General features: G+C 35.6%; 1 protein-coding gene across 7 annotated transcripts in view; it reads right to left on the bottom strand.

The window, feature by feature from the left end:
* Positions 1–2,351: 2,351 nt before the first annotated feature.
* The window catches only part of l3mbtl1 (L3MBTL histone methyl-lysine binding protein 1), a 28,302-nt gene continuing 14,575 nt past the window's right edge, over positions 2,352–16,078 (bottom strand). For 5 of the 7 annotated variants that reach the window (XM_051096192.1, XM_051096187.1, XM_051096191.1 and 2 more), the window contains 9 exons: positions 11,875–11,960; positions 11,651–11,761; positions 9,075–9,213; positions 8,873–8,999; positions 8,552–8,746; positions 8,389–8,438; positions 7,771–7,928; positions 7,425–7,487; positions 2,352–3,232 (listed from right to left, as the gene is read on the bottom strand). In XM_051096192.1, coding sequence (XP_050952149.1) covers positions 3,098–3,232; positions 7,425–7,487; positions 7,771–7,928; positions 8,389–8,438; positions 8,552–8,746; positions 8,873–8,999; positions 9,075–9,213; positions 11,651–11,761; positions 11,875–11,960 — 1,064 coding nt within the window. In that variant the 3' untranslated portion in view covers positions 2,352–3,097. The remainder of the gene's footprint in view (positions 3,233–7,424; positions 7,488–7,770; positions 7,929–8,388; positions 8,439–8,551; positions 8,747–8,872; positions 9,000–9,074; positions 9,214–11,650; positions 11,762–11,874; positions 11,961–16,078) is intronic. The other 2 variants (XM_051096189.1, XM_051096190.1) reach the window with 1 other exon arrangement.

Here is a 16,078-nt window from a genome sequence, read left to right as displayed (position 1 = left end):
TTTTGTTAACCAATGTTTTTGCTTCTGACCTTTGATGATCCAATTCAATCATACTAAGAAGCCAAAAATTACTTTAGACTAACATTAAACTAACATTTTGCACTATTTGCACTTACTTTTGCTTCAGCCTGAGGCTTATTCATTTCACTTTTGGTGTGAAAGGGCCACAAATATAACTTTTTAATATTAAAAACCTACAAGCAAACCAGCCCAGATTCAAAAACAAGTAATGCAAAAGTAACGTAACACATTACTTTCCATAAAAAGTAACTAAGTAATGTAATTTGTTACTTTTTTAGATAGTAACGCAGTAATTGTAATGCATTAATTTTAAAAGTAACTTTCCCAAACACTGATTATGACTACTTTCGGATTGCTTTTAGATTATTTATAAACTTGTTTATAGATTTTAATGGGTTATTGTTGTAAAAAAAATACAAAGAGAAATAAAATATATTCCATTCTGTGTTATCAACATCATGAAATGCATTAAAGTTGCCCTTTTATGGATTATGAAAGGTTCATATTTTGGTTTTGGAAGTCCCCAACAACAGGTGGACATGCATGCAAATTAAAAAAAAACACGTTCATTGCCTTATAATATGCATTTATTTTTACCTTATTTGCTCAATGACTCCTAAACGATTCGCTCGATTAATTTCCTCCTTTGCGTGAAGCTAATCTGCGGTGATTGGTCTGATGACCCAGGTATTGCTGTTAGCCGGTTAAGTTTTCCCGGGTCTGCGTGCACAACAAGTGGACGGGAAATATGCTAATGTTTCATTTTGACGTCAACATGAAACAGCTTGGGATTCGTTTTAAAAATGACTTGTTTAATTGATTTGACAGAGCAGACTTCTTTTGAGAGTCAATAACTTTATACACGGTGCACTTTCAGATTTCAACCTTGTAAACTTGGTTGTTTTCATTCACTAGCTGTGTTACACACTGCATGAAAAGGTAATTTTCAAAAATCCATAATAGGGACACCTTAAACATTAAATTATTTCAAGGTTTCTTGGGGTAATTGAAAAAAAAAAAACAGTGGGGTTTATGAGTTGATGAATAAATCAATCAATAAATGTCATAAAATCATAAAAATGTCAAATTAGGATTTTTTTGTTTTGTTTTGTTTACATTGAAATAATTTATTTTTACCTGCATGTTAATGTGACCATTAACCAGCATCAAAGAACTGTGTACATGCGAATGTGTTGTTAAATGGTTGAAATATTAACTTTAAATCTTGGCGACTTCAAGTGAATACTTTCAGTCAGAATAGTTTGAGAATCCCTGCGTCTCATGAACAAACATTATTAAACATGAACACAGTAATGACATGGTCAAAGTCTTCCAGGTTTGAAATATACAATTATACAGTTTAGCATTGCTGGGGGAAACACATTACAAGTAATGTGAGTTACGTAATCAGATTTTTTTAAAGTAACTAGTAATGGATAACTTTTTATTTTGCAAGGAAATATCTGAGTTACTTTTTTCAAATAAGTAACACTACTTTGTTTTCCCATTTATTGACTGGTAGCTTTCCTGTCCCCATGTTAAGAGAAATCGTCCAGAAGTCCAGGTTCTAGGCTAAATGTGAACATGCAACAGATTCAGATTCGCAAACCTGCAATACTTACTTATGTTAAATAACACAAAAATCCTTTATCTATTTATTCCCAATTTACTGACTTTAGATAAACATTAAAACATCTTCTTTTACATTAAAAATAAACAAGCAAGCAGGCCAGATGGAAAAATGTACGCAAAAGTAACAAAATGCATTACTTTCCATAAAAAGTAACACAATTAGTTACTTTTTAAAGGTGTAACACCCTAAAATGTAATGCATTATCTTTAAAAAGTAATTTTCCTTAACACTGGTGTTTAGTAACTTAACATGATAATCTCATAGCTTTTACAACTGACTGAGAGGTGCTTTTGTCCCCAAATTCAGAAGCACAGATTAGAAATTACTTTACATGACATTTACATGGCAATTCTATACTGTGAATATTCAAAGCTAAACATTATGAGATTTTTTAAAAACTGGAAATTTAGAAGAAAAAAATTAGGGAGAATCAATAATCGTTTCAGGAAACACAGAAATGTCTAACTGTTGGAAACGACGCAACTTGTGATCATAGTTTGCTGAAGATGCTTTTGGGAAATGCACCAAAAGGGTGGTTGCCAGGGCGGTGTTCAGTTGTTGTGATCTTAGTATTTATTACTTTTTATGCCCGTTTTATTGCTCCGCTCTCCACAACAAGCTCTCTCTTTACACAAGTTCACATATGAAGGGGTTTGTCAAACTGCACTAAACACAAGCAGACACCAGACTATGGTACTTGAATTAAACATTTATTCATGTTGATGAACTGAACGACACAGTTACTCAACTGTACATTATTAAAATTTTCCCATCAGAGAGAGAAACATAGATGTCCTAAAAACCTGATCTCAGTTACTACTATTCACCCCTCTGGGTTTGCATTCATACAGTTGAAAAATAACAACACTCATATGACAATCGAAACTATCTTGGCAAAATAGCTCTTTTTCTTTTAAACTATAATCTCATTTAACACCACAATGTCAGGAGCACTTTGTTACTGAGGGCAAATATTGTTCATGGTCCCCAAACAATCGACAGAGTCGGCTCAGAAAGCGAACTGTCTAAAGGAGAGCAGCGCCCTCTAGAGGCTCCTCATGTAAAGTGCATAAACATCATCAGGGATCTAATAAAGGGTACAGTAGCACCAATCAACTGAAATCTGCCCTGATATTCCTGTGCACCGATTTCACCATAACATACTGAGGACAAATGTAGATTTCAGTTAGCACTCCAGATACAAAAAACACTGTCTGAAAAATCCTGCACGGTGGTTTCAGATCAAGTTGTTCTTTATCAGAACGTGTCGTTTCGCTTTTGAAATAAAGCAACGTCAAAGCTCAGCTAGGCTGCTCTGTCATATAGTTCGTCTTGGATTTCTCTCTCTCTCTCTGGTGGGTTCAGACGTTAAACACCAAACATGTGATAGATGTCGGATTCTGAATGGATCGTTACGGCATGAGGAGTTTGAGGATGAACTGGTCACTTCAGGCCTTCATCTGTGCTCTTGAACATTAAAATGGCATTGTGAATCTTCAACGCTGGTCCGAGCTTAATATTCATGATCTTCACAATATCATTTTGAGTCAGGAGGAGGAACGCCTCTCCATCGATCATCTGCAGAGAAAAGCCGTGCTGTATTGATGAGCTACACAAGATGTGATCAGCCTTCGCTGCTCTAACAAGAAACTTCAAGCCGCTAACTGCTGAACGAAATGTATCACAACACCACTCAATGATACAACAGAGTAGTATTAAGACAGGTTTTTTTCATACTTGGCATTTTGTTTCTAAAATGCCTAAAATGTCATATATAAAGGTATTTAACGAAGACATGAGTGGTGTGTACCCATGCAAAACTCACCACCAATATCTGGAGTTTGTATTTATTCATTGTCAATAATAAAGTGCAATGCACTACGCAACGCACACACTTTCAAACCACACACCCATTCCTGCAGCCTTTTATTGAGACACCTGTATTACACCCCCAGACATTTACCATACAAAGTTAAATGTGATCACGCCTTCATATATACAATTTGTATACAGAAACTAATAAAACATTATGACTCACTGGGCCCTATTTTAACGATCTGAAGCGCATGGTGCAGGTGCACTTAGAGCATGTCAGAGCAGTCAGGGCACAAGGCGCATGGTCCAAAAGGGTTGTACCTATTCTCTTAAAAGAGAAGTCCACTTCCAGAAAAAAAACTGACACATAATGTACTCCTTGTCATCTAAGATGTTCATGTCTTTATTTCTTCAGTTATAAAGAAATTATGTTTTTTGAGGAAAACATTTCTGCATTTTTCTCCATATAATGGACTGATATGGTGCCCTGATTTTGAACTTCCAAAATGTAGTTTAAATGCAGCTTCAAACGATCCCAGCCAAGGAAGAAGGGTCTTATCTAGCGTAACGGTTGGTTATTCTCATAAAAATAATACAATCTAAATTATTTTTAATGTCAAACGCTCGTCTTGTCTTTCTCTCCCTGAACTCTGTGTATTCTGGCTCAAGACAGTTAGGGTATGTTAAAAACTCCAAACGTATTTTCTCCCTCAACTTCAAAAATCATTTCAAAATCATCCTACATCGCTGCAGAAGTACCGACACAGTCTGTGCAAAGTGAACATGCAAAGAAGATCAAACACCCTTAACAAAAAAGGTAAAACAGTGATACAGGACGATTTTGAAGTTGAGGGAGAACATGAGATGGGAGTTTTTCGACATACACTAACTGACATGAACCGGAACAAAAACAGTCCAGGCAGAGCAAGACAAGACGAGCGTTTGACATTAGAAAGTATATAAATTGAATTTTTTTAAATGAAAATAATCGATCGTTTCACTAGATAAGACCCTTCTTCCTCGGCTGGGATCATTTACAACCGCATTTAAACTGCATTTTGGAAGTTCAAACTCTGGGCACCATATCAGTCCATTATATGGAGAAAAATACAGAAATGTTTTCCTCAAAAAACATAATTTCTTTATGCCTTTTTTTAAACAACAAAATCCACCCAAATGCTGCTGAAAACTAGCCCAAAAGTAGGCCAGTAGTTTTTTTTTTGGTGGGATTCCCCTGGTAAAATTAGCATTCCAGGGACTAAATATTATGTTACTGGGGTCGCCTCAACCAACGGCAACAGTGTTAAAGTAGCCTGATCCGCGGGAAAACCGCAGAGTTGGCAACACTGGTCATGGGTTTGTTTTGGGCATAATGGGGGCTTACCCGGGTAACTCATCACAGGACTTTTCTTGTACATTTTCAACATTATAGGCTATAGTTTTAAACGCTTTATTCATTTTTACTAATTTAAGCAATGATGTGATGCGAGGGATTTTATATGTATCTCTGAAAGGAACTGAGTGTCTTCAGAAAAGTTTCAATTACATTTCAACTTTATCTGTTTTCATGAGCAGTGCTGCTTTGTTTACAGTCATTACTGGGGAAACCACTATATTTCTGACGTTCCAAAAGCGCCTCCTACTGGCAGAGAATCAAACTGTATTTTCAATAAGCCTGTGTGCAGTTTCCCCATCCACCCCTATAACCATGTTTTAAATTAATATAATAATTGATACTTCTGACTCCTCACTTTTCTGACAAAATGTTTTAAAGGCTGAAATGTAAGGTTTATCATTTTAGATATATATTTTTTCTTTTTGTAAAAACCTGTATCGCAACTGTAATGAAATCATGTTTTTACAGTCATTTTACAGTTTATTATGTTATCATAGACATTGCCCTACCCTGCTCAAATGGTATTCATTTTTGTTTTGAAGTTCATTTTTGCATGTCTTGAAAAAGGACATTAAAAAAAAAAAGGTTTTAAAAAGTCTTAAATTTGATTTTAAAAATCCTGCAGACAGATGTGGCTTTACACACTGCCAGCATCTAGAATGATTTTGATCAGCATTTTAGTGCTCATAACAGAGGGCTCTCTCAACTTATTATTTTTATAGTTTGTTAATTGATATAAGACTGTAGGCTTTGCATGCACATGTGCACCCCTCAAAAGCCTGAAACCACAAAGCTCCCTCACATAACAAATATCAATTTAACCTCTGCTCATCTCCCATTCCCTTTAAAAGCCAGCAGCACTTGCACCATGGCGAATTTGCTATTTACACGGCAGAATTTGCAAGAGCAAAGACTGAAGGCTTCTCCAGAGAGGAAATGGATCAGCTCATGCGTGAAGTTGAAGTGTACACAATTATAATCTTTTACATTATAATCCTTTCATTTTTAATATTTGTCATGTTTGTGTGCTGCTGCGTGCCCCTGTGTGTAATAAGCAGAGTGTATGCATGTTGTGCTACAGGCACATAATACTAATGCATCCTTTAAATAAATAAAAAAAAAAACTGCGCCATTGACTTTATACCAGAGTTGGTTTTAGTTGGTCAATGGCACAATCGCTTTCAGTTGCCTCAAAATAGCCACATGCCAACAATGTGCCGGAACACACCTCGTTTTCAGACCAGCACGCCCATGGGCGAACAGATGGGCGCAAGTGCATTTGCTGTTTAAACAACATGGTGCTGGATGTGAAAATGTGACCCTGGATCACAAAACCAGTCATAAGGGTCATTAATTGAGGGTTTTTAATTAAGATTGAATAAATAAGCTTTCCACTGGTGTATGGTTTGTTAGGATAGGACAATATTTGGCTGAGATACAACTATTTGAAAATCTGGAATCTGAGGATGCAAAAAAATCTAAATACTGAGAAAATTGCCTTTTAAAGTTGTTCAAATGAAGTTCTTAGTAATGTATATTAATAATCAAAAAGTTTTGATATATTTACGATGGGAAATTTACAAAATGTCTTCATGGAAGATGGTCTAATATCCTAATGATTTTTGGCACAGAAGAAAAATCAATAATTTTGACTTATACAATGTATTGTTGGCTATGGCTACAAATATACTCGTGATACTTAAGACTACTTTTGTGGTCCAGGGTCACATATGATAACTGCGTTGGGCTGAAACTAGCAAAAAACACTTGCGACATACCTGGCATCACATTGCGCCGGGTGTATGATGGGGCTCTCTGTTACTCTATTAAAACCCTATTTTGCAAAGTAATACATATGATGCTTTCGTTAGCAAGTAAAATTAAAGTGTTGCTGGATGTAATAATGAACATAGTGGTCGTCATTTACTCCCGACATCTGAGCCGCTGAAGATGCAGTGGATTACATTTGTTTGTGAATGGAATGCGCCTCCCGATCTACATATATAAAACTTTGTTTTTACCAGCGGACAACTACAGTGGATACTGTAACATTTGTTAAAGTTACTTACTAGATGATGTTGTGCCCTCAAAATGCCTTGAAGGCTCGAATGCAGCCTAGTTTGTGATTCCAGTTCGTGAGCGTGTGCCAGTGAAATGCAAACAGCAATGCGGGAGAGGTACGTCTGACTCCGGGCTACTTTTACACTGTTGCCTCGGGTTATTTTTCAAGTTATCAAGTTTTCAAGTTGTGCTCTATTTAATGCTCTATTTAGTATTTGGTTTTGTGCTGAAAATCCTATTGGTATACTTTGCATGCTAATGATAGGAATCTGTCCTTTGATGTGATTGGTTACTGAAGTTTGTTTCAAACCGCACTTCTGGGACAGCCTTTGGGAAACTACAGTTTTAAGGAGAAAATACTCAGCTATGGTGTTGATTAATGGACTAGAACATGGTTTGTCTAAAAGTGTATTAAAAACACCACACAGACAAATAAAAATCTTGATTTTCACTACAGGAGGACTTTAATCGTTTAAATCTAATAAGATTATTACTTACTTCATCTTTGAAAATGCGGGCCTGCTCCTCACAACCAATAAGATTATTGACAAATCCAAAGACCTGCCAAAAAAAAAAAAAAAACATAACATACTGACTGTTGTTTGTTTGCTGTATCTATAGATCTGTATTGTAATATTTCGTTAATTTTTTTTTTTTTTAGATTTAAAATAAAAGTGTTAGAAATATATACTGTGAATAAGTTGTATATAATAATATAGTACAAGTGCAAATAATGGCCTGTGCGTGTTGTCCTATATAACTGCATGCTATCTTTTACTCTAAAATTAATTTACTCAATATATTTTACCCAAGAAAATTGCAAACTGTCAAATGAAGTGATTACCTCCTCTATAGTCCAGGTTGACACTTGACCCGCATGAATTCCTGCGACACCAGGCAGTAACTTACAGTGCTGCTCCCAGCAGAGAGACAGAGTACGGTCAGAGTTTGCTGTAAACGCCGTCATGAAGAGAGACGAGTACATTCCCTCCGACGCCATATCTGAAACACACACACACACACACACACACGCAGTCAACATGTTTACATGCACATGAGGCTCTGAATAAGGTCCATATTCTGGTGCATATCATTTGTCATTATCATTTTTATCCTAAATATAGGTTTACACGTTTCTTTTTTGTGCTTAATCTACATTATTCTGAATGAGACTTTTCTGGAAGTATTTGTGCATGTCATTTACCATGCTGTAATTTTCATAACTCTGTACAGTAATGATCAACTATTAACCAATAACGTCTTTAATAAAACCATGCAATAGTGCAATGAATTGCAAAATAACATGTTTAATTTGGATATTCTGATACTTGCATAACCAAAAATGAATCTGTCAGATTATTAGTAAACAGAATAATTGTTGTGCATTCAAACAGTCACTGATGGAATTTTACTGACAATTTTCAACCTTCAAATATAGAAAATGTAGCGAAGTAAAACTCACTTTGACAATTTCTTTGCTGACTTTTGCGATATTTAGGGGGGCGTCCAATCCTGGTGACAGCAAACAAAGGGGACTTTAATTAAATGTTTACATAACCGCAATATCTTTAAAATATGTAAATACACAATTATACTTGATTAACACAATGTTAATATTGTCATACCTGCCATGATATCGGGATTTTTTCGCTCTCTGGCCGAAGACCAGCAGGTTTCGTCTGGATCCTTCTGTATCAGACAGATCCGCTTTTAGCCGGCCCTGGTTCCTCTCAGCCAATGGGCAGCCAGATAAACAGTGATGCGCCGTGAACCGCCCGGTCACGTGACCTGAGCCATCACATCCCGGAGTCGGGCACTTTCTGGGTGACAGAAAACACATCTGTTCTATTATTTATTTTTAAAGTAGTGTATTAAAGCAGTGGTGTTACACTTTCTGTAAAGCTGCTTGTATTATGAAAAGCATTAAATGCACAAGAAAAACTGACCTGTGGTGGAAGCTGTATTTGGAGGTGCTGCGTGGCTGAGGCAGACTTTTGCAGGACATGGATGAGAAGTTGGGCTGCCGGGCCGTCAGGTTCTCCCGTGGACCTAAACGACACATATTACTCTGAACTGACAGAGTATTTCATACATGAGCATGTGAGAGTCAGAGGAACGAGGACTGAGGTTGATCTAGAGGTTTCTCACCGGGTTTCTGGGCAGTGGGCTGGCAGGGTGGAGGTTTGAGGGGGTGTCCTGTGCTCTCACACCAGCCGGCAGGGTGAATGTCCGGATGGTCTGAGTCCATCCACTCATCATACAAGTGACTCCAGCCATCGAAATGAATCTAAGGACAAGAGACACGAGGCTGATTCACCCTCACTCAACTATATTTATCCATGTGCCCCTGAAATGCTGCCCAGTAACATGTTTGCCTCATTAAGGTTTCTGTGAGGATTCTGTTTGCTTTGTACTGAATATATTTTTAATGTTATTAAGTTACTGTAAATTATTCTCAGTTTACATTTTATATATGAAATATATCATGTTTTCACAGAACACAGCTTTCTTAATCTAATATTTTAAACGGGTCCTATTATACTCTTCTACAAAGTCTTGATTTTGTTTTGGGGGTGTACTAGAACATGCTCTCATGCTTGGTGGTTTGAAAAACGCATTATTTTTAATATAATTTACATTATTACAATACATTTCTCCCAGCCTGGGACAAATTGCTCAATTAGTTCTGGGTTTAATGAAGGCCCGCCTTCTGAAAAAGTAAATGTGTTGTGATTGGTTAACTGTCCCACTGCGTTGCGATTGTCGAACAGCTTACACAGTATTTCAGTACTGCTACGCCCCTTGACAACGAAGCAAGTTCTGTGCACAACTGTTAGCGCAAGCTAGATTAAAGTGATTCTTACGTTTTAAATATGGATATTTTTCTTACAAAAATGCACAGATTCACTACAGAAGGCCTTTATTAACCCCCCGGAGCCGTGTGAGGCACTTTTTATTATGGATTGATCCACTTTATTGGACTTGTTTTGGACTGATGAGGAGAAACACCCGTCTATGCCGTTCTAAAGCTTGGGAGTGCCAGGATAAATTTTAATGTAACTCTGATTGCATTTGTCTGAAAGAAGGAAGTCATATACATCGAGGATGCATGGAGGGTGAGTAAATAATACGCTACAGTAGTGTTGGGTCGTATCATCAGCCTGCGAGATCGCAGATACATGATATTAACGTGCTAATGTATTTAATTATTTGCATATTTAGTTTCGTTGCCCGAAACCAGTTTCAGCATAAAACTAAAAGCAGCCTAACATTATCAGAAAACATCATCACTGATTAGCCTAGCCTATTCTAGCGCAAGTTTATGCATTTTAGAAAACATTTAGAAAACTCGCTTTATAAGTGAAGCTGTCTACACTGTATGATCAATAAATCTCTTACCACACACTGCACACGTCTGCGAGTGTTACAGCTCTGAAGTGTCCACTCTAATCAATGCTTGTGTTTATACCCGCCGCACCGCTCATTGAAGCGGTTCTCCGCGCTGCATCGCTAAAGTTAGGCTAATCCCCCACCTCGTCCCTACACACCCCCCAACAATTCGAATTTCCCAATCAGTGATGATGTTCTTTGATAATGATTTAATTTAATCATATTCTAATGGACCGCATTGTGACATCATTGCATGCAGAAAACAAATGTTGTAGTCCAAAGGAACCATTCGTTGTAGTTCTTTAAAAGTGATTTTTTGAAAAACTAAATATCTGCTTTTGTAGTGAACTTTGAGATTTGTCACTCTGTAGATCTTTTTTATGCCCAAAGATACACACTGACTAAAGTTCAAAAAGTGAAAAAGTATAATTGCACCTCTTTAAATCTATTTGAAAAGCAACTTACATAACACATTTTTAAAGAAAAGTATACGAATTACATGACTTTTTCTTACAAATGTAGTAAAAATGTAGTGAAAAACTCTTAGTCAGTGGGCTAACTAAGAGAAATAAGCTTAATATACATTCTCTGTAAACAATTCCTACTATTGTACACAATTTTGCTTCTCAAAAAACGTTAAGAAATATTAAACCAAGAGAATGTGTAATATTTCTACTTATTTTGCTATTTTAAATTCTATTTTTCATATTTAATTTAACCATACACTTTACATACATTACCATTTAAAAGTTTGGGATTTTTTTTAAAGAAATTAATTTACCCAGCAAGAACACACTCATTTGATCAACAGTGACAAGGTATTTATAAGGCATTTATAATATTACAAAAGATTTGCTTCAAATGAAAACTTTCTATTCTTTAAAAAATCCAGACAAAAATATCTCACAGTTTTCATGGAAATATGAAGCAGCACAACTGTTTTCAACATTGCTAATAATCAGAAATGTTTTTTGAGCAGCAAATTTAGCATATTAGAAGGATTTCTGAAGGATCATGTGACTCTGAAGACTGGAGTATTGATGCTGAAAATTCAGCTTTGATCACAACAATCAATTCAATTTTACAATACATTCACATAGAAAACAGTTATTAAATTGTAATATTTTTTGATCAAATAAATGGAGCCATGTTGAGCAGAAGACTGGTCTTTCAAAAACATAAAAAAAAAATCATACAGACCCCACACTTTTTAATTATAGTGAATACATCTGCATTAAATGCATTACTTTTTATTCCTATTTTGTTTTGTTACTTGATTAAAACTGGCATAGCTGTAAGTTGGAGTTTGTCTACAGAAGCAGTTTTTTTCTCACCTTGATTCTGTAAGTGTCGACCTCCTGCACTGTAGCAACGCGGATCAGGCCCGGACACCGCTTATCCACCGCCTCCAACTTCATCTGCACCTGAAAGCTGTGGGAAGGGCGCTGCGCAAACACACAAGAAGAGTCACTTTAGTCATATTTAGTCCTTTTGACCAAGGAAGTGGTTTTAATACAGTTATCAGTGTATTTTATCAGGACTGAGAGATTTCACACACCACTCTGAAGGCTTCAGAAGCGACCGCGGTTGAGCCCGTCTCCTCTAGATATCTCTCCCACGAGAACCTGTCAGGGTCAGGATAATCTGTCGGGACAAGATCACATTGAGCCAGCGTTATAAAAAGCAGACCCAAAAAGACAGACGTGAGCATTCATACATACAAGTACACTAGCATTCAAATGTTTGGGGTCAGTATGATTTTTTGAAAGAAGACATGATGCTTTGTCACTAAAGCTGCAAGTCAGAAATTTAACCCTTGTGCAACCTTCTGGACTTTTTTGTCCTTTTCAGTCTCGTTTTTTGTGATCACTTCGGCTGTGTTTTACTATTTTACCTCCATTTCCTTTAATAAATCTGTTTTGCACTAGGTACAAAAATTGTTACACTCAGCCCGTTTTGGACAAAAATGTCCACATTGAAAACCATTAAAACTGCTATTTTAATCACAGTGCCATTCAACTGTAAAATGATGCTATTTTTGTTAACAGACTTTCATTTTGTTGGCAAGGCTTCAAAATTAAATTTTTTACCATATGGTGTCATTTTTTTTAGGTTTGGCCTATAAAGCAAACACTTGCTTTATTCCTGTTTTTTGCTTCTGCATATTATAGAGCCAATTGGATAAATAATGCAGCTATAATTGTGTGGGTGTGTTGGTATGGATGTCAGAGTGTGGTTTGTACATGTGTCATAAAAAAAAACAACAAAAAAAAAACATTGTGTGTGTGCATGTGCGTTCTTGTAATATTTGAGAGAGAAAAACTCTACTGCAAATCACAAATCCAACCACTGTGTGCACCAGTGGAGTTTAGCTGGCATCTTATGGGGTAAATTTTACACTGCGCCCAAACAAAATCCTTCTGAAAGCTCATTAAATAGATATCATCTTCAAATTTGGGGGCATCGCTAGGGCTAAAGATTCTTCTCTAGCCCCAAGTGTTTCTGTATCGCCGTTTTTATGATGATTGCTGAGGAATTCACGGAATTTGTTAAAGTTTGAATGAAATAATCAAAAGCCGGTCATTACACTTCAATCAAATCGCGATATGGACTAGTGTCTGTAAATATAAAGTCGCAAAATATAATTTAAATATGAATCCTGTATGTTTTGCGTGTCTCTTTATGAATGAATGGTGAAGACCCACGCGCGGTTTCCTTTAACGTACACACATTAAAGCGTGCGTGACGCTCGCGGTGATTTCAGCGTCTGCCATAAAAAATGCACGAAAAAACATCTCCAGAAGTGCTCTGAGAGTACTTTGTAAGCAGTTCACAAAAATGCAAAAGTATTCATGCCAACACAAAATAAAAGTTTGGTTTAGCTTGTATAGACATTGTGCCAGAAATATATTACTATCATTCAGTAGAATGTACGTATCTACAGTACTACTACTACTAATACTGTTGAAAAATCAATAAAACTTTGTTACACAATATTTCTTCCATCTTTTAAATTTTAATAGTAATAGTAATCCCTTTTATTTGCCAAAAATAAAATTTAATTTTCAGTCATTAAAAGATAAATTAATATTTTATGCCTTTATTTCATAACCAGAAAAATTTAAATACACAACACAGAATTTCATAAGGCTGTTGTAGAAATAAATAAAAGTTGTTTTATGCAATCAAATACATAGACATGCTAAAACAAATCTGGTAACAATAAAACATAAGGTTGAAAGCACAATATGACTTTGCTCACATGATCAGCTCATGATCCAATGTTTTCATGATCCGAGTCAGGTCGTCAACCTTTTTTTCTTTGTTCAATTTGCACACTGAACATGGGTTAACTTGGAGCTCTTATTTTTGAACTCTCAAAGTACACCAGATTAATTAATTTAACTTTAAAAAATATACAATTTTCTCCCAGGGGAGTTTGCCGTTAGCCGTTAGCCGTAAGAAATTCCTTTTTTTTTATTTTCTTATTTTTGTCTAAATATTTTTCTTCATTACACGTCTTGTTTGGTCTTTTTTCGTATCGTTGCATGTTAAAAATAATGTACTTTGTTATGCAGATGCAAAATGTGAAACTGCGGTCTTATTCGCATAGGCTAGCATTTTTAAAACAGATTTTATTTTTTTAAATGCCACATCTTGATGGACAACAACTAATAATGACCAACAAGCGGCATTATAATTGCATCTGTCTTGGATGTAGACTGGTCAAGATTTATTTTAATAAACCTGTTTATGCAGAGTGTGGAATTCACCTAATGCATGACAGAGAAGCGTCCGCGCGATCACTTGCATTTTTCCTGATAATGAAACTAATTTTATTTCTGTAAACTCATAATAACAACAAACGTTGCTTTTGTAGACTAATGAGAACAAACAGGACGCGCTTTCTCCCATCTGTCTCTGAAGCGCGTCACAAATAAAGAACTGAATCTCATCGTATTCCGCGTTTAGAACTGTCACGTCCGTAACATTGATTTTTTCCTCAGAAACAAAAAACTAATTTATTGAAGAAAACAAAAAAAGGCAATATAGCCTATGTTTTGTGAATTGCCAACCCTTCTCCATTCTGCAGATATTGTTGCTTTTATACTGATACTTTTCTCAGGGTTTTAGAAAAATATAAATAGATACATAAATAGTACAAGTTATTGGTAATGAATACATTCTATGAGAATTTATGTTTCAGGTTTTGACTGCAAATGTCACGTCCATGATGCTGAAACTGCATCATGCTAATCTTTGTAATGCTTGCTTTTTTTGTACAAAGTTGTGATAGTAGTTTTTGAAAACTTAAATATTTTTTAAACTGTTTTTTTGTGAACGTTTATTAAATAGTTATATAAATATGTGCTCCACATTTTCATTGTTTGATTGTAATGTTTCATTTAATGTTTATTTATTTATTTTTTTATAAGGAGATATAAAATACATTGGGCAGAACCTAGTTAAGTGTATTGGTCCGGCCCTCTGCAACTGGCTAAGTTTATTATGTGGCCCCTTGGGAAAATTAATTGCCCACCCCTGCACTAGCCCCTGATGTTTTGGCACCAGCCCCGGATGTTTTCAAATCCTAAAAACGCCCCTGTTTGTAACACAACTTGTGTAGATTTATAGCTTTATTTTCTAGCAGGTTTAGAGTTCAACATATATCATAAAACATGTATTTTATATAAAATATTGTTTATAATTTTCATTTTCATAAACTTCATAAACTTAAACCTCTATAAAAAAAAAATATTTATAGAAAAAAAAAAGAAAAAAGTGTTTTTCTTTTTCTTTTTTTAACTTTCCCCTAAACTTTTCCACAAAAATATTAAGCAGCAAAAATGTTCAAAATTGATAATAATAATAATAAATGTTTCTTATTATTTCTTTAAATATATATTTACCAAACTTTTAACTGGCACTGTATTAATTAGTGTTGGGTTCGAGTCCACCTAAGTCGAGTCCGAGTCTTTTACCAATCGAGTCTGAGTCCAAAATGGGCCGAGTCGGACTCAAGTCCGAGTCCCAAAGGGCCGAGTCCGAGTCGAGTCCGTCCGAGTCCAAGGAAACACTACTGTTTGTCAGTATCTTAAAATTGTTTTAATCCAGGGGTGTCCAAACTCAAGCTCTTACTAGGCATACTAGAAACCCCCTGCCAGGTGTGTTGAGGCAAGTTGGAGCTAAACCAAGGACCAGGACCAGGTTTGGGCACCCCTGTTTTTAACCTTTACAACTAGAAAAACACAGTGTCAGTTGAAATGTAAGAAAAGCAAACCTCTAGTGGATCTTGGCATTTTGATTTTTGATTTCACAACATCTCATAAGTATCCATGCTCTGCTTAGCAAACTTAAAGTCATGCAACAGAAGTTATGGGTGATCTATGTAATGTGACATATTTTAGAGTAAAACAGGTTTTAGAATGTGATAAATTATAGGGCGGGACTTGACTTTATTCATCGATGTAGTAAATGTATTAATTCAAGTGTGGGGGTAAAGGAGTAGGTATGTTGGTGAATGGGACCTTAAGAGCAAAAAACACCATGTTTAAATAATAATAATTTCAATACAGAAAAAACTAATCAACCAATGTAAATAAAACATTCTCGAGCTCAAGGCAAGTAAACACTCCAAGTATTACTTACATGCAAAAGTATTAATACATATATTAATGAAAAATACAAATGAAATAATATTTTTTAAAATAGAATCTTTTTTTTAAAATAGAATTGTAGGGGTTTTTTTGTAAGTTTTTTTT

Source organism: Labeo rohita, chromosome 23, assembly GCF_022985175.1.
Source record: "Labeo rohita strain BAU-BD-2019 chromosome 23, IGBB_LRoh.1.0, whole genome shotgun sequence".
In the NCBI taxonomy this organism is placed as follows: domain Eukaryota; kingdom Metazoa; phylum Chordata; class Actinopteri; order Cypriniformes; family Cyprinidae; genus Labeo; species Labeo rohita.
Note: the sequence above shows the minus strand (reverse complement) of the source record. Positions and strands in the feature narration are given on the sequence as shown.